At 49.6% G+C, this 23,678-nt stretch overlaps 1 protein-coding gene across 4 annotated transcripts in view; it reads left to right on the top strand.

Moving 5' to 3' along the window:
• ALDH1L1 (aldehyde dehydrogenase 1 family member L1) overlaps positions 1-23,678 on the top strand; it is a 77,889-nt gene that overhangs the window by 34,259 nt on the left and 19,952 nt on the right. For all 4 annotated transcript variants that reach the window (XM_016941836.4, XM_016941834.4, XM_016941837.3 and 1 more), the window contains 8 exons: positions 310-401; positions 9,274-9,421; positions 10,353-10,472; positions 11,574-11,701; positions 15,702-15,852; positions 16,943-17,013; positions 21,510-21,615; positions 22,780-22,867. In XM_016941836.4, the coding sequence (XP_016797325.2) occupies positions 310-401; positions 9,274-9,421; positions 10,353-10,472; positions 11,574-11,701; positions 15,702-15,852; positions 16,943-17,013; positions 21,510-21,615; positions 22,780-22,867 (904 nt within the window). The remainder of the gene's footprint in view (positions 1-309; positions 402-9,273; positions 9,422-10,352; positions 10,473-11,573; positions 11,702-15,701; positions 15,853-16,942; positions 17,014-21,509; positions 21,616-22,779; positions 22,868-23,678) is intronic.

Below are 23,678 nucleotides of genomic sequence, written 5' to 3'. Positions count from 1 at the left end.
CTGGCACATCTGTCCTCCATCAGCTGGACTGTCATGGGGACCCCAGAGAAGCCAGGGGTTGAGGTGAGGTGGGCATGAGGACAGCAGCCAGCATCAGAGGGCCCTGGGATGTGGCAGCTCCTTCTTTCCCAGAAGGTGGTCACTCTAGGACCATTAAGCCTCCTGGGATGAGGCAACAACTTGGAGGTACATAGAGAAGCCCAGCCTGGCCCCAGGCCATCCATGAGTCTGTTCAGGGGTTGTTGTCCTGGAGTGGCACTTGTCCCCAGCTCCCCTGGGGCCAGCCTCTCATCAGGTCTTGCTTTGCAGAGTGTTTGGCAGCGGATCCTCCCCAATGTCCTGGAGGTTGAAGACTCCACTGATTTCTTCAAGTCAGGGGCCGCGTCTGTGGACGTTGTGAGGTAAGGCCAGGAGTGGAGGGGTCCTGTCCCAGGTACTTGGTGCTGTGTCACAAATCTCTGCAAAACTGAGCAGCAGGAAACAACCATTTGTTACACTCATGGATCATGTGGGCCAGGGACCCAGGAAGGGCCAGTGTGCAGGTCTGCGTGCACACATGGTGGGCAGCACAAATGAATGGTTGCAGGTCTTTATGCAAAGGTTAAGGGGGAGTAGTTGCATGCAGCCTCTCTGGGGAAGTTCTAGGAAGGAATTTGGGAGGAGTTGATTCAGAAGAACAGCACTGAGTTCATAGGGAGAATTAGGGTTATGTATTGTGCCAACCATTTGTGCTGTGCAACAAAGCACCCCAAAACATTGAGATTTAAACCAACACCATATCCTTAGCTCACAGTTCTATGGTTCGACAGTTTGTGCTGGGCTCAGCTGATTTGCATCAGATTCAGCTGCTGTCAGCTGGGCTCACATAAGGGTGGGATCTGCCAGGTCAGCTGGGGGCTGGCTGGTCCTGTGGTTGTGGTGGGTTCCAGGAGGGAGAGCGGGAGCCCAGGGAGGCCTGGTCTCGGAGTGAGCACATTGTGTTCATTGCATTCTGTTGGCCAAAATGAGTCACAGAACAGGTCCAGCTTCCAGGGGTGGGGAAAGAAACTCCACATCTTGCTAGCAGGTGCTGCACCTTCACATGGCCAAGGCTGTGACTGCAGGGGTGGGCATTGTGACCAGTTTTGCAATTGACCATGCATATGAGTTGGGGCTGAGTGGGCTGAGTTGGGCCTATGTGCTTGGCACTGTGGACCTCTAGTAACTCACTGTGAGGCAGTATGCAGTTTGTAATAATTGTTTTGTAAAAAATATGCCAAGAAGAAGAATGCCAGACACCTGATAGAATGGTGTCCAGAGGCCAGGCCATGCCTTGTGTACAGCTACTGAGCTGAGGATGCAAAGAAAGCAAAACTGCTTTTCTGTAAATAGTTAAGAGTATATGTCCTTTTAAAAAAAATGTGGCAAAAAAACACATAATACAACATCTACCCTCTTAAAATTATAACTGTATATTGTAGGATTGTTAACTATGAGCACAGTGTTGGTCAGCAGATCTTTAGAACTTTTTCTCGCACAACTAAACCTTTCTGTCCGTTGAACAGCCACTCCCCATTTCCTTCTCCCCAGCCCCAGCAACAGCCATTCTTTTTGCTCTGATGAGCTTGGCCACTCTAGTACTTCATAGAAGTGGAATCATGCAGCATTTGTCCTTCTGTGACTGGCTTTTTACGCTTAGCATGATGTCCTCAAAATTCAGCCCTTTTGTAGCACATGGCAGGACTGCCTTCTTTTTATGGCTGAATCCTATTTCATTGTGCAGATAGACCATATTATCTGCTCATCTGTTGATGGACATTTGTGTTGTTTCCACATCTTGGCTGTTGTGAATCAATGTGGAAGTGCATGGGAATTTGAGATCAGTTCTTTTGGACAAATACCCAGCAGTGAGATTACTGGGTCATATGATAGTTCTTCTTTTAATTTTTTCAGGAACCTCCATATCAGTCTCCACAGAGGCTGCACCATTTTACATTCCCACCAACAGTGCACAAAGGTTCCATTTTTCCCATATCTTTGCCAATGCTTACTTTCATTCCTATCTTCCTTCCTCTCCCCTTTTCTTCTTTCCTTTTGAACAATAACCATCCCAACAGTGATGAGATGGTATCTCATTGTAGTTTTTATTTTCATTTTCCTGATGATTAGTGATGTTGAGCATCTTTTCATATACCTGTTGGTCATGTGTATGTCTTCTTTGGAGAAATGTCTATTCAAGTCTTTGCCCATTTTTAAATTGGATTATTTGTTTTGTTTGCTATTGAGTTGTAGGAACTCCTTATATGTTTTAGGAATTAACCTCTTATCAGATACATGGTTTGCAGAAGTTTTCTCGCATTCCATGCTGATTGTTTCCTTTGCTTTGCAGAAGCTTTTTACTTTGATGCATATGACTTGTATATTTTTGCTTTTGTTTCCAGTTGTTTTGGTGTGATATTCAGGAAATCATTGCAAAGACCAATGTCATGGAGACTTTCCCCTATGCTTTCTTCTAGTTTTATAGTTTTAAGTCTTAAGTTTTTCATATATTTTGAGTTGAATATTTTTATGTGTGGGGCAAGATAAGGATCCGATTTAATTATTTTGCATGTGGACATCCAGTCTTTCCAACATCACTTGTTGAAGGGACTATCGCTTCCCCATTATGTATTCTTGGCACCCTTGTTGAAGATTAGTTGGCCATATATGTTTAGGTTTATTTCTAGGCTATCTTGTTCATTGGTCTATATATCTGTGTTTATGCCAGTATCATACTATTTTGATTATTGTAGTTTTGTAGTAAATTTTGAAATCAGGAAATGTGAGTCCTCTAACTTTGTTCTTTTTCAGGATTGTTTGAACTATTCACAGTCCCTTGATAGTCCCTATGATTTTAAGATGATTTTTGTAATTTCTGCAAGAAATCACTTGGGATTTTAATAGAGTTGGCATAAAAATTGTAGATAACTTTGGGCAGTATTGTCATCTTAACAATATTAACTTCTCCAGTCCATGAACACAGATGGCTTTCTATTTATTTAGATCTTCTGTAATTTCTTTCAGCAGTGTTTTGTAGTTTTCATTGTACAACTCTGTTGGCTACTTGGTTAAATTTATTCTTATTTTATTCTTTTGATGCCACTGTAAAGGGAATTGTTTTATTAATTTCCTTTTTGGATTGTTCATTGCTAATTTATGGAGTTGCAACTGTTTTTTTGCATGTTATTTTTGTATCCTGCAATTTTGCTGAATTCCTTTATTAGCTCTAACAGTTTTTTGGAGGTGCAGAATATCTAAGGTTTTCTTTTTCTGTTTTTTAGACATGGTCTTGCTCTGTCACTTAGGCTGGAACAGTGGTTTGATCATAGCCCAATGCAGCCTCAAATTCTTGGGCTCAAGTGATCCTCCTGCCTCAGCCTCCTGAGTAGCAGGACTGCAGGCATGCACCACTACACCTAGCTAACTTAAAACAATTTTTTTTACAGACAAAGTCTTGCTATGTTGCCCGGGCTGATTTTGAACTCCTAGGCTCAAGTGATCCTCCCACAGTGCTTGAATTACAGGGTGAGGCGTTACACCTGGCCCATTTAAAGATTTCTACATGTAAGATCATGTTATCTGTGATGAGATATGATTTAACTTCTTCCTTCACAATTTGGATTAATGTTTCTTTCTTGCCTAATTGCCTTGGATGGAACTTCCAGTACAGTAGTCTCCCCTTATTTGTGGTTTTGCTTTCTGAAGTTTAAGTTACCCATGGTCAATCATGGTTGGAAAATATTAAGTGGAAAAGTCCAGAAATAATTCATACGTTTTTAAATTGAGCGCCATTTGCTAGAATGATGAAATCTCATGCTGTCCCGCTCCATCCCACCTGATACGTGGATCACCCCTTTGTCCAGGATATCCATGGTGTATGCACTGCCCACCCATTAGTCACTTAGTAGCCACTGGTGTTATCAGAAAAAGCATAGAATATGTAGATGGTCCCAGACTTACGATGCTTCAACTTAGGATTTTTTGACTTTATGATGGTGTGAACGTGATACGAATTCAGTAGAAATTATGCTTTGTGTACCCTTACAAAATTCTGTTTTTCACATTCAGTACAGTGTTCAATAAATTGTATGAGATACTCAAAACTTTAGTATAAAATAGGCTTTGTGTTAGATGAGTTTGCCTAACTGTAGGTTAAGGTAAATGTTTTGAGAACATTTAAGGTAGCCTAGGCTAAGCGCTGATGTTCAGTATGTTAGGTATATTAAATGCATTCATGATTTAACATTTTCAATTTATAATGGGTTTTTGGGATGTAATCATATCATAAGTCAAGGAGCACAGTGTAAGGTTCAGCCCTATATGTGGTTTCAGGCACTCACTGGGAGCCTTGGAACAACCCCAACCCCCGACCCTGCCCGTGGGTAAGGAGGAACTACTATAGTGTATTGAATGGAAGTGGTGAAAGCAAGCATCCTCATTTTGCTGCTGATCTCAGGGGAAAGGCTTTCAGTCTTTCACCACTGAATATGTTAGCTGTGGGTTTTTCAAATATGGCCTTTATTATATAAAGGATGTTCCCTTCTATTCTTAGTTTGAGTGCTTTTTAATCATGAAAGGATATTGAATTTTGTCAAATTCTTTTTCTGCATTAAATGAGATGACCATGTGTTTTTCTCTTCATTCCATTAATGTGGTATGTTACACTGATTGATTTTCATAGGTGAAGTATCCTTGCATTCCAAGAATTAATCCCACTTGGTCATGGTATGTAATATTCTTAAAATGCTGCTGAAATCAATTTGCTAGTATTTTGTTGAGGATTTTTGCATCAGTTTCCATAAGGGATATTGGTCTGTAGCTTTCTTTTGCTGTAGTATCTTTTTCTGGCTTTGGTCTCAGAGTAAACGCTGGCCTTATGGACAGAGTTGAAGATGTGTTCTCTTCTCAGTTTTTTGGAAGAGTTTGAGAAAAATTGGTGTTAATTTCCCTTCAAATGTTTGGTAGAATTCACCAGTGAAATCATTCAGCCCTGGGCTTTTCTTTACTGGAAAGATTTTGATTACTGATTCAGTTTCCTTACTAGTTATATATCTATTCAAATTTTCTGTTTCTCCATGAGTGAGTTTTGGTAGATTGTGTGTTTCTGGGAATTTGTTCACTTTACCTAGTTATCAAATCTGTTGCCATATAATTTATCATGTATTTTCTTATGATGCTTTTTATTTCTGTAAGATTGGTATAATGTCTCCCTTTGATTTCTGATTCTAGTAATTTGAGCCTTCACTTTTTGTTTCTTGGTCAGTCAGATAAAGGTTTGTTAATTTTGTTGATATTTTCAAGAAATCTAAATTTGATTTTGTTGATTTGCTGTATTTTTTTCTGGTCTCTATTTCATTTATCTCTGTTCTAATCTTTATTATTACTTCCTTCTGCTAGTTTTGGGTTTAGATTGCTTTTTAATCTCATTCCTTAAGGTGTACAGTGTAGGTTACTGATTTGAGGACTTCATTCTTTTCTAAGTATGTATTTACACCTGTAAACTTCTTTCTTAGCACTACTTTCCCCGCCTCTCATAAGTTTTGGTATGTTGTGTTTTTATTTTCCTTTGACTAAAGGTATTTTCTAGTTTCTCGTGTGTTCTTCTTTGACCCATTAATTGTTTGAGTGTGCTAGTTCATTTTCATATCTTTGTGGATTTTCCAGTTTTCTTTCTGTTATCGATTTCTAGTCTCATTCCATTTTGATTAGGAAAGTTATTTTGTAAGAGTTCAATATTTTTACATATATTAAGACTTATTGTGTAGCCTAACAAATGATTTATCATGAAGAATGTTCCATGTAACCTTGAAAAGAATGTGTGCTCTGTTCTTCTTGAGCAGTGTTTTGTACATATCTGATTGGTTTGTGGTGTTCAAGTATCTTATTCTCTTGAGTTCTATCCATTTTTGAAAGTTGGGCATCTAAGTAGCTAACTACTATTGTAGAAATGTCCATTTTTGCTTCATATATTTTAGGGCTGTGTTAGGTGTGTATGAACTTATAATTGTTATATCCTCTTGCAGCATCAAACTTTGTATCAATATAATGTCCTTCTTTGTGTCTTGTAAACTTGTTAGATTTAAAGTCTCTTTTATGTTACTATTTGCATGGAATATTTTCTCCATCCTTTTACTTCCAGCTCTTTTGTATCATTATATCTAAGTGATTCTCTTGTAGCATATGTATGGATGCTGGGTTTTATCCAGTCATCCAATTTGTGCCTTCTCATGTTTAAACTTTAAATAGATTAAACAGGAGAGTTTAATCCATTTACATTTAACTTGGTTACTAATAAATAAAGATTTATTTCTGCCATTTGTTTTCTGAATGTCTTATTTTTTTGTTCCTCAGTTTCTCTATACTGTCCTTTTTTGTATTTGGTAATATTTTTGGAGTGTATCACTTTGATTCCCTTCTTTCTTTTACTGTATGTTTTTAGTTATTTCTGGGTTGTTACTTAGGGATTACAATTAACATCTTAAATTTATAACAAGGTAGTTTGAATAATATCAACCCAGCTTCAATAGTATACAAACACTCTCGTTCTATACATCTCTTTTCCTTCCCCTTTATAGTGTTACTGTCACAGTGTACATTTTTATACATTGTATACCCATTAATATATATTTAAAATTATTGTTTTATGCACTTGCCTATTGTCATATAGGAAAAAGAGAGAAGTTACAAACCACAATAAAATACAATAATATGGACTTTCATACTAACCTATGTAGTGGCCTTTACCTGTGTTCTTTATTTTTAATTGTGTCATCAAGTCTATGGTACTTTTATCTCAGCCTGAAAGACTCTTTTCAGCATTTCTTCTAGGGTGGGTCTACTGGTAACCAATTTCTTCAGCTTTTGTTTCTATAGAAATATCTTAATTTCTGTTTCATTCTTGAAAGATAGTTTTGATGGATATGGAATTCTTTGTTGCCATTTTTCCCCAAAACTTTTAATATGTTATCCAACTGCTTTCTGGCCTTTAAGGTGTTTTAGTGGAAGTCAGCTTTTAATCTTATCAAAGACCCATTGTATATAACAAGCCATTTCTCTCTTGCTACTCTCCAAATTATTTCTTTGTCTCTGGATTTCAACAAGCTGGGTGTAATGTGCCTTGGTGTGGATCTCTTTGATCCTGCTTGGACTTCATTCATTGTATGTCTTAGATGTGTATATTCATTTCTTTCCTCATGTTTGGGAACTTTGGGGCCACTATTTCTTCAAATACATATTTAGAGAAACCTTTTTCTCTTTTTTCCTCTGGAGCTCCTGTGAGTATGTTGGTATGTTTCATGGTATCCTATAAATCCTTCAGGCTCTTTTCATTTTTCTTCATTCTTTTTTTCTTTCTGCTTCTCAGACTGGATAATTTCAAGTTTGCTCATCTTTCCTTCAGCCTGCTCAAAACTACTGTTGAACTTCTTTAGTGAGTTTTTTGTTTGTTTCAGTTATTCTACTTGCCAGCTCAAGAATTTCTATTTGACTTGTTATAGTTTCTGTCACTTCGATATTCTCATTTTGTTCATACATCACTTTCTTGATTTCCTTTAGTTTTTTGTCCATAATTTCCTTTAGCTCATTGAACATATTTAAGGCATTTGACATAATGTCTTTGACCAATAATTCCAATATCTGATCTTCCTCAGGGGTACCTTCTTCAAATTATTTTTTGTTCCTGTGAATGGGCTCTTCTTTCCTATTTCTTCATATGTTTTGTAGATCTTTCTTGGTCATAAGTGGACATTTTGGGTGTTATGTTGTGGTAATTCTGGAAATATATTTCTCCCACTTATTAGGGATTATTGAAACTTCCTTGTTGAGGGCTAGAACTGTCTGTTTGTGACTTTTCCAAATTATTTTTTGCAAGGTGTGTTCCTTATTGTGTGTTGTCATTGAACTTTCTGTTCCATTGTTCCTGCAGTCAGCCAGTGACCTAACAAAGATTTCCATAAATGTCTGGCTACCGAAGTGGAGGGAAAGTATTGCCTTTTAAAATCTCCTAGAAGCTACTTCAGCCTGTGAGGGTTGAAACAATGACTGCCAGCCTTTGTGATAGCTTCTCAGCAATCAAAAGGAATATCAGTGCTCAGGACACAATGCTGGTGGTCAGAGGACAAGGTCCTTATTGCCCACCCTGGCTTCAGCAAGCTGCATCTGGAATATGACCCAGCCCTGCTTCAACTTTTTGTGGCAGAGGTGGGAGGTGGGGGGTGGCAGCCAATATCTTATGAGAGGCTGAAAATCATTTAAATTGATTGACATTTACCAGCTTCTTTACCAGTCTTTCTCCTTGGTGCTGAAAGCATTTGACTAGACCCCAAAGTTCCAACATATTTGATTCATGTAAGTTACATAGTTATTTAGGTAAGGTGATACATTTTTGGAGCTTCTTGTTCTGCCATCTGCTGTCTAGACATTGGCCTTTATTTCTTTTGGATAAATACTTGAGAGTGAAATAGGAAGTATGTTTAATTCTTTAGAAAGTGCTAAACTGCTTTCCAAAGTGGTAGCACCATTTACATCCCTGCCAGCAGTGTGTGCAAGCTCCAGTTGCTCAGGGTACTACATCTTTCCCAATAGTGGGAATGGTCAGGCTTTTAAATTTTAGACATTCTAATAAATATGAAGCTATATTCCATTGTGGTTTTAATTTGCATTTCCCCAGTGCCTAATGATGTTGAGTGTCTTGTCATATTCTTATTTGCCGTCCATATTTCTCCTTTTGAGAGGCATCTGTTCAATCTTTTGCTCATTTTTAATTAGGTTGTTTGCTTTCTTAGTATTGAGTTTTGAGGGTTCTTTATTCTGAATACAAGTCCTTTATCAGATAATGTGATTTGGAAACATTTTCTTCCAATCTGTGGCTTATGTTTTCATTCTTTTAACAGAGATTTTTGGAGATTATTATTAATCTGCTAATTATTATTATTATTAGATGGGTTGTCGTATTTACTCATCGCAAAATAGCAGAGCAGCTATTATTATTTCTGTTTTACAGGTGAAGAAATTAAGGCTTAGAGGAGTTAGTCATTTGCCCAAGGTCACAAATTAGAAAGTAATGGAGCGAGAATTTGGACCCGGGACCATCTGAGTCCACAGCCTGGGCCCTTCTCCCCAGTTCTGGGCTCATGGCTACCTCCCGGTGCTGGGATGGAGCCTGTCTGGGGTGTTTGGCCCCACTGCCACTGCTGCTAGCGATGCAGGCCTGCTGAGCCCCTCCCGTGTCCCCATCTTTCCATCTCCTTCCTCCAGGCTGGTGGAGGAAGTGAAGGAGCTGTGTGATGGCCTGGAGTTAGAAAATGAAGATGTGTACATGGCATCCACCTTTGGGGACTTCATCCAGCTGTTAGTGAGGAAGCTGCGAGGGGACGATGAGGAGGGCGAGTACAGCATTGACTACGTGAGTGCTGGGCCCTCCCTGCAGCAGGCCCTGCAGAGCCCTCAGGCAGCTGCATCTATGACTACATAAGACAAGAGGGGAAACCTGGACATTCAGAAAGCCAGGGCCCCAGGAGCCCACCCTTCAGTTTCCCACACTCTCCCTGCACCCGGGATAGCCTGGGGATGTCAGTACAGTGGGGCCAGCTTGCCAGAGGATGTTGCTGTCTGATGCTCAGGACATGGGCCAAACTCTGAGTCCCAAGGCAGGTGATCAAGATATTAAGAAGAGACTTTCAGTTCCCACTAAGGAAACAAATAATCCTATACATTCAACTTGTGTGTATGGAAGTGTGACAAGTAATTGAAAATCTGTTTTTTAAGGAAATTAAGAAATCTTCCTTGAGCTATCTTGGTAGACTGCCACCTCCCATAAGAATGGGCTTTAGCATAGTTTGTTTGGCTGGTAGATTGGAACAAAAGTGGGTGAAGTAAGGGGCCAAGGTGGACCTAAGGGCGTCCTTGGGATTGAGGACAAATGACTGACGAACAGATTTCAGGAGGAGGATCATATCCCAGAGGTGCCTGGGTTCAGGGAGGAATTGCCAATCCACAGGGATGTGAGTGGTGGGTGGTAGCATGTCTGGGGCTTGCCAAGGGCTTCACTACCCACTGGCATTTTCCTCTGTCTGAGAGTCCTCTTAGCCCACCCTAAGGAGGCTGAGGAGCCAGCCCAAGGTGGCACAGGGAGTAGGTGGAAGCGCAGAGCTCCCGCCAGGCAGCCTGGCCTCAGAGCCTGTCCTTTGTCTCTCCCCTGCTCAGCTGTTGCCTACATGCAGCTCTGAAGCCCCAGGAGGCCCCTGGGCAGTGTGTGTGTGTGACTGTGTGGCCATCTGTGTATGCTTCCTGCACCCTGCATGGGTTTGTGCTTGTCACTGGGGCCTTTCTTTCAGGTGGAAATGGCAGTGAACAAGCGCACTGTCCGCATGCCCCACCAGCTTTTCATTGGGGGGGAGTTCGTGGATGCCGAGGGCGCCAAGACCTCTGAGACCATCAATCCCACTGATGGAAGTGTGAGTGCAGGCCCAGCACCCCTTCTCCACATTCCCCAGCCTCCCTGTCCTTCCTTCCCTGCCCCCACTGGCCTCTGGGGGTCCTGACCCTGAGAGTCTCTGCTTGGACATGTGCCTTTGAGAGGGATGGGAAAGAATGCCAGGTTGTTTCCAGCCCACCCTACTGGAGTGGAGTGGAGAGGAGGTGCAGGGTGGTGGCAGGTGGTAGGAGGGCTCGGAAGGGACTTGCACCTGCTTCAGAGACTGGGAACAGAGTTCCTCCTACCCCAAGGAAGAAATTAGGCCACTGCCACACTTGCACACTTCAGCAGTAGCCCCAGTGTGAGACTACCTTGTCTACTACTTGAGCCCTCCACCATTAGGACATTCTTCTTCGACCTGAGTCCTGTGTTTGCCACTCCTTCTTGACTGTGACCTTGTGGCATCATGAGCCAAAGCATGCCTATGGTAGATACACACGTGAACATATCCAAAACACAGGTTTCAAAGCAGGGCTTGCTTTTATGGCTGCATACTGACATTTTTCTATCCTGTCCATCCTATAGAATTGGCCAAGTCCTTGCAGAAGACAGAGAGCACACTCAAAATGAGTCATTTGAGGGGAGTTAATGAAAGACTCATCTGCAAAGGGAGAGGGAGGGGGTAGGGACACAGACAGGACAGTGCAGTGCCCTTGGGATGGAGCCTCAGGAGGGGCTGAGGATGGGGCCTTGGCAGAAGGGGCATGGCTGTCTTGTGGCGGCAGACAGGAGTCACTGGCTTTGCCCTCCCTGGGCTGCCCTCACCACACCCCACCGGCTCCCCTCACCACACCCAGCAGGCACCGAGGTGAGGGAGCCTGCACGGATGGCACACTCAGGGCAGGAACAGGGTGGGGACCTTGGGGTGTAGACACACAAACAGCCCTCTCCCAGGGCCCTGTCTTCCCTTCCTGTGTAAACCCTCCCAGGGTTGTCCTTTGGCCATGCTTCTCCTCCACACCTGCTCATGTGGACGGGGGCCGCCTCACTGGGGCCCCAGGAGGAGGCCAGGGAAGCAGGCAGGGGTATCTGTGTGCAACTGGCTTAGGGAGAACTTGTCATGGCTCTGCTTCCACTATAGGTCATCTGCCAGGTATCCCTGGCCCAAGTCACCGACGTTGACAAGGCAGTGGCCGCAGCCAAGGATGCCTTTGAGAATGGACGGTGGGGGAAGATCAGCGCGCGGGACCGGGGCCGGCTGATGTACAGGTGGGAGCCCAACATGTACCTGCCAGCCACTGCCACCATCAGCTTCTGGGCAGTGGCAGGGGGGGCACTTCTGTGGAGGCCCTTTTACCTGCCAGGAGGAGCTGGGTCCTGGGGAGGCTATGGGACCGAGGCCATCAGATGGGCCAGGCTGGGGCTCCTTGCCTGAGGCTCAGAAAAGGCTTCTCAGAGGAAGGGATATGAGAAACAGGAGACATTTCAGCAGAGTGGGCTCAGGGGAGGTGCCTGGTGGAGGTGAGGAGGTGCGGAAGCCAAGGGATGCTTCCAAAGTGGGCGCAGGCTGGGCCTCCCAGGCAGACAAAGCACTTCCCTCACCAGCCTGGGCTGGAGGGGACTTAGCTCCTGCACGCAGAAGACAGCAAGGGCCAGAGAGGGGCTGGCCTGGTCTCTGCTTGCTCAGCCAGGCTCTGACTACTGGAATCTATAGGTTTCACATTTTCTGTTAAAAAAAAAAAAAAAATTTAAGCCAGGGAGAAAGGGGCCTTCTCTCCTTAGTTCCAGTTCAGACGTCTTAGGCAAGGGCTTATGATGACTTTAGCTTATGACCTTAGAGTGAGAGGAAGGCCTGGAAGAGAGGTGCTGTGCCCCTGGAACCACAGGGCCTGGCGGGAAGGAGCAGTCACCCTCACAGAGGTGGAGTGATGTTCCTGGGAGAAGAGAGGGTGCGGCCAGATGAGCCGAGAACACAGGTGTCTTGGGGCCTGGCTCTTTCGCTGGGGTCCTGGGAATGTCTAGGGGTGCGAAGCCAGGTTATGGCGTGGTCCCAACAAAGCTCCTCACCTGGCAGGAGAGACCCTGCCTTGGCCTTGCGGTCAGAATGGCTTCTGTTTCTGTTATATTCCAGAGGCCAGAAAAGCCGGGGCAGCCCAGCAGCAGGAAACTAGAGAGAGGGGTTGCAAGAGCATGGTCTGCAAAACCGAATGGAGATTAGGGTTGGGGCAGGGAGGGCTGTGGGGGTCGGGCATGCCCAGCCTTTCATAGGTTCCAGTCCCCTTTGCAAGCCCCTCAATTCTAGAAAGGCACTGGCCACGCCAAGTGGTCCCTAGAGTTCCTGGAGGTCAGGAAGAGCTGTGAAACAGGCACGACAGGTGGCGGGAGAACCTCTGGCCTGGGCCCTGCATGCGCGTTTGGTGGACCGCACGACCAACAGCGCGCGTGGGGTCCCTCCCTCGGCCTCTGCTGCCATCTGGTGGCTTGTGTCATAACAGATTCTACTCACCCATAATGACAGTGATGGGGGCACCCTGGGCAGCTGTAAGTGGACCCCTTCCTGTCCTATGCAAACTCTCAGGCCCCGTGAAGACCTGGGAGTGCCCATTACTGGTTCTGCCTCAGCTCAGCACAACAGAGGCTGGGTCTAGGTGTCCCGGAGGGGGCAGTTCAGGAGCTCCCAGATAAATGGCTGCAGAGCACCCTGTCAGGGTGGCGGGACCACCGTGGGTGTTAGGGAACATGAAATTCACTGCAGGAATCAGACATTACACAATTGTGGAAGCTAGGAAGAAGGATCCAGAGGGAGAGTTAGACAAGGTTCCTAGGCAGTCCCCTGAACTCCTGGTAGACAGGATAGAACCTCCAGGGAGTAGGAGCAGCCGTATCCAGCTGCCAAGTGGGGCCACAAAGAGGAGCTCCTGGGAAAGACCGTGGGGGAGCTGCTGGCTCTGCCCAGATACCACTGTGGTCCACGGCTGAGAATCTGACGGTGGTCCAGGCTGCTGGTGGTCAGTAGGGCCGGCCGAGCCTGTTGGGCACCCCTGCATCTGCCCTGCAGACCTTCAGAGGGAGATGGCAGCAGCTTCACTTCTCCTGCACTGCTACCCTGGCACCCAGGGACTGGGCTCTGGGGAGCATGGGTGCCAGGGCGTGAATTCAGCAGCCTAACTGAATTGACAATAGAATAGTCCTGCAAGGCAGCCTCTCAGAGCTTCCCGAATAGTGCACTGGGGTGATGGATACTTTAGAAAGTGTGTCCTGGGAACTGGATTGATGACACAGCCATGTCACACACAGGTGGAATTATCTAGAAATGTGGGGGATTCAAAGGATTGGGGCTGATGAAGGAGAAGGATGTGAGCAGGGGAGGCATGGCACACCACAAGATTTAGTGGGCTGCAGGTTGGGTAGGGTTGCAGGAGACGAGCAGTGAGACTGTCCCAAGGCTGCCGTGTGGGCTTCCACGTCCAGGTGACAACACACAGTGATGCAGTGGGAGCCTCTGGGTCTGAGGGCTGCCAAGGGCAGTAGCAGCTTTCACCTTATCACCCCAAGGCCCTGTTTTATCAATGGGCAACAACTGCTGGTTGAGGTTCCTCTGGGTATGCAAAGCAGCGGGCCCTAAGTGGCTAAAAACATACCTGTTTGGGCTACTTTAAGCCTAACTGGGAGTGGGAAAATTTGAGTTTGGTGCCAGCAGGCTTTGGAGCAAATGGGTCTCATTTATATAACAAAGACGCAGCTCCTGTCTTCGCAGCTGGGGAGCCTAGTCCTCTATCGGCCGCTAGGTGATGTTTTCACTATTTGCTGTACAAAATCGGTTTTTCTCAGGAACCGATTTACGCATGGGCTCTCCTTGCCCAGGGTGGCCTCGCTCAGTTGGTTTTATGCAGCAAACCTGAGCTGAGTGCTTCCCAGTGCTGTGCTGGAGCTGGGCGCCGCAGAGAGCAGGGAACCAGACAGCACTCTGCCTCCTGCAGCCTGGATTCCAGTGGGCAGGCAAATCGTGATGAAATTATCATCTACCTGAATGTCTGTTACAAACTGTAGTGGTGGGGGAGTGAAGAAAGGCAGAGGAGGCTATCAGAGGATGTGACAGGGAGCTCTGATCAGTCAGAACATGGGTGGGGATTTGGGTCGGCTTCCCATTGAGTCCGTGTCTGAAACAAGTACAGAAGGCTAAGAGGAGAAACAGGAGTGTGGAAAGGGGGCCCAGACATGCAACACAGCCCCTAAAAGCCAAGGCAGGAGGCCTGACTGACCTGAGCACCTGGAAGAGGCCGATGTGAGGAGGAGGAGGGAGGCAGAGGAGCCGGGGTCTTGTGGCCCCAGAATGAAATGGAAATGGCCAGGAGCTGCTTGGCCAGGCACAGAGTTGCAGATGCATCCTGAGTGGCGTGGACAGCTGTCACGGGTCCTGGTGGGTGTAGGCAGGTGAGGACCGGAGCAGGCCTGGGGTGCATGTGGGCTTCGTGGTGCCTGGGTGCAGAGGGGAGCAGTGTGGGAAACGGCTGGCAGGCTTTGGTCCCACACTTGCCTCTGGGCCCGAGCTGCCCTGTCTCCAAGGCTGAGTTTGCTCTGGGCCTGTGGTCTCCACTTTCCCTGTCCACCCTCCCCCTAGGGGATGAGAGGGGCACCCTCATAACTCCCAGGCTGCCCACAGCTGCACATCCGTCAGAATCAAGGGAGGGCAACCCGACCTCGGCATGCTCAGGCTGAAGCCAGTCTGTGTAAACGCGTCAGCCCCCACGTTGCTCCCTAGTCAGCCCTCCTGTGATGGGGATGGGGCCACCTCTCCACCTCTGGAGATGCCAGGCTCAGGAGCATGCCCCCACCATCCTGGACTGAACAGTTGGTTTATTGGTGCTGGAAAGACAGATGGACTTTCTCCTGGTTCAAGCTTTCCGAAGACAGGAAAGGCAGCCTCTTGGGCCATGACCCCTTTGCTGTCTGCAGCAAGTGGGTGAATGCCTCTGCAGGATAATTTCGGAGGAATAGGATAAAGTAGTGGATCCACAAATACTTCAGGAAGGAAGCGAGGGAAGATCGAGGAAAGGAGAGAGGGACAGAGGGTGTCATCCTCACAGCTATCCGGTGGAGTAAATGGTGCTGGCCCATTGCATGGATCAGAAACGGAGGTCCGCACATCTGAGAGTGGCAGAACTGGGGTAGAGGGCAGGACCCCAGCTCCTTGAAGAAGGGCCTTGTGAGGGCAGATGAGGCCGTGCCAGGCCTGAGCCCACCTCCCGCTTCCCCTCACCCTGGCCAGGTTGGCAGATCTCATGGAGCAGCACCAGGAGGAGCTGGCCACCATTGAGGCCCTGGATGCGGGTGCCGTCTACACGCTGGCCCTGAAGACCCACGTGGGCATGTCCATCCAGACCTTCCGCTACTTTGCTGGCTGGTGTGACAAGATCCAGGTGGGGCCCAGGCTCCCACCCAGTGTGAGCACACGCAGACTGGCCCAGCCATATAGGGGAACTCCAAGGGCAGCACAGTCATCTGCATGCTGCGCAGCAAATGACCACAACTGGTGGCTTGGAACAACACCTGTTTATTAGCTTGTGGTCCTGCAGGTGGGAATTCCAGGCAGGCTGGGCTGGGTTCCATGCCAAGGTCTCACAAGGCCAAAGCTAAGGCGCTGGCTGGACTGGGCCTTATCTGGAGACTCTGGGACAGAACCTGCATCCAGACGAGTTCTGGTGTTGACAGAGTTCAGTTCCGTGTGGATGCAGGGCTGAGGCCGCAGGTCCTTCCTGGCTGCAGGTCCCTGCTCAGGGCACTGTATCTCCCAGCGGCAGCAGGTCACTCTCGGGCTTGGGATCCCTGTGACACTGTCTTCTGCCTGCTTTTCTGGGGGCTCCTGCCGTTATTCTGGGCTCATGGGCACTATGTCCCCACCTTAGGGTCAACGGGGACAGTCAACACCTCACAGGAGGGAGTGTCACCATATCTTCAGGCTCCCGCCATCAGTTGTGGAACTTGGGGGCCATTTGTAGAGGCTCCCTGGGGAGGTCCACCTCTGCAGGACTCATGGCGTCTCTGCCAGATCAGATCTGGGCTCCATGGTTCCTCCTCTCCACCAGGGCATGACAGCGACAAGGGAGGTGGGCTGCCTGGTGCCCGCCCCTACTCCGCAGCTGTGTAGCTTCTGGCTGCAGCTGGACCCCCCAAGGCCTGGGCCTTCTACATGTGCTCAACTGCTTAGAGCTGTGGGGAGGGGGACACCCGGCCCTGCCCCCACCCTCACCCTTTCTTGCTCGAATGTCAAAGCTAGAGGCTTTGCTGGTACCAGGACCAGCTTCCACCCAAGGGCTCTGCCTGCCAGGCTCAGAGTGGAGCAAACACCTTGCCCCTCTGGCTGCCCCCCTGCCTGTCTCTCAAGCCTCAGGTCACACCTAAGCTGGTTGCTTTGACTTCCTCCTGGAGACCCTGGTGGAGACTTGCTGCCTAGAGGGGAAGGGGTGTGGACCCTGGGCCCCTGGGTGACTGCCCCTGTTCCTCTTCCAGGGCTCCACCATCCCCATCAACCAGGCCAGACCCAACCGCAACCTGACCTTGACCAGGAAGGAGCCTGTTGGGTGAGTTCCTGCCCAGGGCGAGGTGCAGCCTCGCGGTGCTTTCCATGCAGTACACGGAACTGTAGCACAGCCTGCGGGAGCTCACAGCACCCTGTGCGTGCATTTATCAAACAGCCATCCGTGTGCTTCTTGAGCACCTGCTCCATGCCAGGCACTGTTGTAAGGACTTGAGGACAATTGTATTTAATCTCCCAGTAACACTGGATCAGTCAGGTCCAGGGTGGGAAACAAGAGTAAACCCAAAAAATGTCCAAAATGGGTATGGTGGTCAGTGTTCATAAAGATGAGGAACTCCTGCACAGCACTGAGGAACAGGAAATATAGAACAAAGGAGGAACAGGCAGAGGACGAGAGCCGCTCAGCAGGAGGAGTTCGGACCCCGCTGGATGCCAAGCATGTAGGCGCCGGGAAATGAACCTGGCGTGAGGCACCTCACCTTGCCACCCAGTGGCCCCAGGGCAGGATTGGGGAGAAGGGCTTGGAACACAGCCACCGGACTCTGGGTTTTCCCTGCTAGAGGAAACTGGGCAGTGACCTCTCGAGGCCATACATCCTGATTTGGCCCCAGTCCTGGTGAGTTACTCACACGCGTGCCTGAGGAGGCTTACCCAAGAGTGCATGGCCACTGTGCTTGGCTGGTGACAGCAAACACCAGAGCAGCAGGTGCTGGTGCAGCCCTGATCCATGATCTGCACTGAGGATGCGCCTGCAACTGGACCTAGAGAGCCCCAGCCCTGGGTCCACCCTCACTGCGCCTGCACGCGGTGCCACAGGAGAGCCTGGCCAGGGTGACCTGGGAGCAGGGCCCAGCTGGCATGAGCACCACAGTCATTCCCACCTGCTCTGTGCCCCTTGCAGGGTAGGGGACCTCACAGCTGTGGGCATGGCCAAAGGCCCCTCAGCTCCACCTGAATGTTGGAGTATTTGCAAGGAGAACGTGCTCCAATGTCCCTGTGTCACTGACAGCTCATGCAGATGAACAACCAACTCCTCAAGCACGGGCTGGAGGAGGCTCCTGTGGGAAAGTGGGCTGTGGACCCTTAGAGCCCCAGAGAGGAGCCAGGCTGCAGGTGGAGGCATCGCCTCCAGAGTCCCCACAGAGGACATCGGGCAAGGTCTGCACATGGTTTTGGTTGTCCCAACAGAGGGGGTGATAGAGTACAGCCCCCACAACAAAGAACTGCCCCGCCCCAAATGTCAGTAGTGTGGGAGCCAAGAAACCCTGCTATGGGGCAGTGGTCAGAGACCTTTGTCGTGCTTTGAAAGGGGCTGGGCTGGGCTGGGCAGGGCAGGGCGGGTCGTGGCCCACCTGGGGCCACAGTTCAGAGCCACACTTGGGTCTTTGAGGCTGCCCACCCTCCCAGCTGCCAGCATGGGGTTGGGGGGTGTCCACCCCCATCAGACTGAGGAGGAAACGGACACTGTGTCACCCAGAAGCATCCCTATGTCACCCTGTGAGGCTGGCCTTGGACCCAGGACTCTGGGCGCCTGGTCAGCACCCCAGTGTGAACACATCCTGCCCTGGGGCCTGGTCCCAGCAGCTCACACAGACCAGGGCTTGCCCAAAGGCAGGTAGGCAGGGCCACTGCTGACCATGCACCTGGTGGGCCGTGATTCTGGAACTAATGGTCTCTGCCTGGCAGGGAGGCCGCCAGGGCCTCTGGGCTTCACCCCTCCCAACCTTCACAGGGGACCTCACCTCAGTGGGAATGTTCTGGAGCCGGAACCCAAGGTTGGAATCCCAGCTCCTCCCCTTTCTAGGGCAAGCTCCCAGCCTGTCTGTACTCAGTCTCCCCAACTGTCAAATGGTAATAAAACAGTCCTGTCCTCACTGAGTTGTTTGGATGGGTGAGCATCAGGTGTCTAGGGCACAGCATGCTGTGAAGGAGTTAGGAGGGCCAGGTGAAGGAGCCATGCAGGGCCGGGCCTCCTGGGTAATGGGGCTAAGAGGAGAATTCTGTATGTGGTTCTGAGAAGGAGCAGAGTCCAGCTCTTTTGGATGTTTGTATTAGGAAATTTACTAGAGACCATGTCACTGCTCCACTCGGAATCCTCGGGTGGCTTCCCAGTGCCCTTGACATGGAATCAAACTCCTCGCTTGGCCATGCAATCCGGGCCTGGTATCCTGGCCCCCTCCCCAGTCCACTGTGGTTGGCTGTGCTGGCCTCGGGGATCCCAGGCCCTCCACCCTCATGCCCCACTGAGCACTTGCACCTGTGTCCCACCTCCAGCCCTCACCAGCTGTCCTCCAGCTCTCATCTGTGATGCATCCGCCAGACCTCTGCTCCCAGCCTGCCCTCTCTAATCTATAATCTCATTTTATTCTCTGTGTGAGCATTCAGACTGATGCTGCCCTGTGCCCGTGCCTGTCATCATCCCAGCACACGTGCAGTGTCCCATAAATACTGCAGAATGACTGAGTGATCAGACCTAGAGAGCCCCAGCCCTGGGTCCACCCTCACTGTGCCTGCACGCGGTGCCAGAGGAGGGCCTGGCCAGGGTAAGGGGCTGTCCATCTCCTCCCCTGGCCAGTGCCACCGCAACCTCAGCAGTGAGGCTGCAGCTGCCTCGTGGGGAGCCCCTTCCCCTCATGTCTTCAGCCGCACCCTGGCCCAACAGCCACTCGAGCTCCCTAGTGAGCCAAGCATTTCTTGGGGACACCAAGAAACCTTGCTTGGTGTCCCCTGCCCAGGCTCCATGCTCCCGAGAGAGAGAAGAAACTCCACCCTCACCGTCCACGCAGCTCCCCAGGAGTGTCAGAGGGCAGAGGAGGGGGCTCAGGGCCGCACAGCAGAATGGCCCCAAGGGAGGGAGGGACGGGCCTAAGAACCATGGGGTGGTTGTCTCACTGGATGTCCACTCAGTCTCCCACTAAGAAAGCCCACTAGGAATCAGAGGCAGCAAGGCTAATGAAAGTCGGTTCTCACAGCAGCTGGGCAGGGAGGATTCACCTGGGCCTGGGTCCTGCAGCCCTGCTCCTTTGACCCCGTGCCAGGGCCAGCTCTGCACACTCCAGTCCCGGGGCTCGGCCTTTCCCCTAACCAGTGAGTGTGGGCGTCAGTTCGGGCTGCTGTAGAAGAGACCACCAATCCAGGGCCTAATCAATGGAAACTCGTCTCCTGGTTCTGGGAGCTGGAAATCTGAGGTCAGATGTGGGCAGAGCTGTTTCCACATGAGGGCTGTGAGGGTCTGTCCTGACCTCTCTTCTGGCATCTGGTGGCTGCTGGTGACCTCTGGCCTTCCTTGGCTTGCAGGGAGACCCCGTCTCTGCCTCATGCCCTCTTGGCATTCCCACTGTGAGTCTGTCTCTCCATGTGGTGTTCTTTGTATGAGGACAGCATTCCTCCTAAATTAGGGGCCCGCCCACCCCAGTGCTACCACATCCTAATTAATTACAACACAGCAATCTGGTCTCCAAGCAAGGGCATGCCATTAGACTCTGGAGATTAGGGCTTCAGCATACGAATTGGGGAGTGGGGGCACAATTCAGCACATAATTGTGGGGCTTTTCTGATGTGTTTTCTTTTCCGAGCTCCCCTCAGCCCCGTTCACTGTAACCGACGGCTTCACCTGCTCCCTGGGAACACTCAGCAGCCCGTGCTGTGCTCCCAATCTCCTGGGTGTGTGTGGGGTGTGGGGCAGCTCCCCTATCTCAGTGCTCCCTGCTGCTCCCCCCTGATGCCTCACACGGGTCCTGCCCACTGCCTGTGTCTGGCTAAGCAGCTTTCTTTTGGGGAAACACCCAGTGATGGTGGTGGGGTGGTGACAGGAGCCTGTGCGTGGTCTACGGGGCTCTGTGTGGATGTCCTCATCTGACTGTCCAGCACTCAACCAAAGTGGTGCTGTATGGGGGGAAGGCAGGGCCACACAGGATTCATACCCGGCCAGTGTGCCTGCTGGTCCCTGGGACTCTGCGGCCTCCCCAGTGCCCACGGTGCTCTGAGTATGAGGCACCTGTGCCTGGCCAGAGGCTCGCTCTAGAACCCAGGGTGGCACCGACACTGGGCACCATGGCTTCACACAGAGCACCCTGACTTCATCAGTGCTGCCTTGCTGACTCTGTCTTCTCTTCTTGAGGACTGACACCTGGCCTCACACTCTGGAGGACCCTCTCCAGGCCCTCCTGACCCACCCCTGGTGACCCCTAACCCTCTTTAGCTGACCCTGGCCTGTGTCCTCACCTGTGCCTGCCTGCCATCACCCTCTCTCATTGCCTGTGCCCCAGACAGTTCCACAGCTTCCATCAGAAATGGTCCAGTATCCCATGCCATCCTGCCCTGCTAGGAAGAGGGGCTGCTGCCAGACCAATTCTTACTGTAGCATCCAGGACAGAAACAGCAGGCGTGAGCTGCCTCTCAGAGGGACCTTGGGTGCCTTATCAGGAAGCCTGGCTTTGAGAGTGGATGTCAGGCCCTGGGTGAGGTGGAGGGAATTGGCAGGTCCACTGTGGGCCTGGTGGAGAAGAAGGACAAAGGCCAGCCTCTTTTGTGTGGCAGGGTTTGTGGCATCATCATCCCCTGGAACTATCCCCTGATGATGCTGTCCTGGAAGACAGCTGCCTGCCTGGCTGCCGGGAACACAGTGGTGATCAAGCCTGCTCAGGTGAGCGTGGGTTCACTCTGGACAGGGCCTGCAGGCCACAGAGAGGATCAGGAACTCACTCTATAAGGGAGGAAGGGAAGGGCCTCTCTTGGCCACACGGGCACTGGAAGAAGGGTCCTGCTAATGCCAGCTGCCCTCCATGGGCCCCACTCTCAGTGGGCAGAGGCGTATGTGGCAGGCAGAGCTCTCCAAAGCAGACTCTTTTTCAGCCATGGCTGCTTGAGGCCATCTGGCTGTGCTGGAACTTGCAGCTGCTCGGGTGAGCAGAGGCAGGGATTTCTGCACTCTGGATTCATGGGGCAGAAACCAGGCCCCATGCTCTAAGACAGCCTGAGTAGTCTATCCATAAAGCTGGTGCCATGTCCCTTATGTGGCTTCCGAGACCAGAAGTCCTGGAGAGAAGCAGGGTGAGCGGTGGGATTCGTGGTCCCCATCCCTGCACACAGAAGCTATGCAGTGTGGTGTCTGAGAAGTGTAGGTGGGGGAGTAGAGGTGGGATGTCAGAGGTCACCCAGGCATGCTGGGAAGGTCCTTGGGAGTGAGGACATACCCAATGAGCCTCAGTTTCTTCATCTGTACATTGGCAATGACAGCCTGCCCGCTGCCTGCCTCCCAGGATGGTGCATGACACGGCAGGGATGGTGTGCCCAGGAGGGCACCCACTCACCAGCTTCTTTGGGGTAATTTCGCGGCAAGGGCATTGACGTAATGAAAAACAATAATGATGGCTGACATTAATAGTATTTACCCTGAGTCAGGCATGCCTCAAGCATTTCAACATGTATCACAAATTAGGTAGTAATTTACATACATTTGCTTATTTAAGCATCACACACAACCCTCTGAGGAGACCTTAACCTCTGGCTTTAGAAACTTATGCTGTGCAGAAGGGAACCCAGGCCTGGCCGGCTGGAGCCCTGCCAGGAGGAGAAGCTAGGGCACCAGACGTTGGCCCACCCTGATTCCCAGCTGGTGCTGTGGGCGCACCGGCTGGGCAGGCAGGGCCCCCTCTGGTGGCTTTCCTGGGGTCTTCCTGGGCCACAATCTGCAGCTACTCCTCCCAGCTTGCTGCTGGGCTGCTGGGAGAGGAAGGCAGGGAGGGAAGGCAGAGCCCCACTTTCAAAAACCTCCTTACCCAGTCTCCTTTCCTGGCCCCACACCCAGGTGACCCCACTCACAGCCTTGAAGTTTGCAGAGCTGACATTAAAGGCCAGCATTCCCAAAGGTGTGGTTAACGTCCTCCCAGGATCTGGTAAGAGCCATTGTCGGGGGCAGGGCTAGGGCTTCTGGCAGCTGGAGATGCCACTGGGCAGAGCAGGCCCTACTGGATAGTGGCGTGAGGGCAGAGTAGCCTGGGGAGAGCCCAGGCGGGGGCCAGCCTGTGACAAAGGAGGCCCCTCCCATGGGGGAGGGCACCCGCACCTGGAAGGGCTTTCGTCTTCAGATGCCCCAGCTGAATGTATTCCAGTGTGTGTGTGTGTGTGTGTGTGTGTGTGTGTGTGTCCGCGCGCCCTGGAATAAACTTGTTACTTGGGGATTTTCTGCCCTTGGAAGTTTGAGAGAATTTTTCTTTAGAACATTTCAGGCTTAAAGCATTTAGGGAGGTCATACATGAATCATTTTTTAAGTTTCTGTTGTGTTTAGTGGTCTAGTTTATGGAAAAGTCTCTTCTTGTGCAGATTTCAAATGTATTAGCGTGAAGTTGTATATAATAATCTCATAATTTTTATCTCCTTTTTGGATTTTCCTTTTGATTGTTATAATACATTCTTTATATTTTTCCTTTTTCTCTCTCTTTTTAAGTTGATTAAATTGGTGAAAAGTTATTGCTTGTTTGTCTCCATCCTCCACTCTAAAAAAATCAAATACAGCTCCTGGATTTCCTTACCTTTTCCATGGCTATTTTTATAGTTTCCCCCTTGCTTTTATTATTCCCTTGTGTGTTCTCCTGAGTGGTTCTTCTATTTTTTTTTTTTTGCAGCTTTTTGGGTTGAAAGTTTAGTTCAGCTTTTTTCTGGTTCAAATAAGGAAAGCATTTGAAAAAGTTTTGGTGATGGCCAGGC

Source organism: Pan troglodytes, chromosome 2 (genome assembly GCF_028858775.2).
Source record: "Pan troglodytes isolate AG18354 chromosome 2, NHGRI_mPanTro3-v2.0_pri, whole genome shotgun sequence".
In the NCBI taxonomy this organism is placed as follows: Eukaryota; Metazoa; Chordata; class Mammalia; order Primates; family Hominidae; genus Pan; species Pan troglodytes.
The sequence above is the reverse complement of the archived record's forward strand: the minus strand, read 5'-3'. Positions and strand labels throughout refer to the sequence as shown.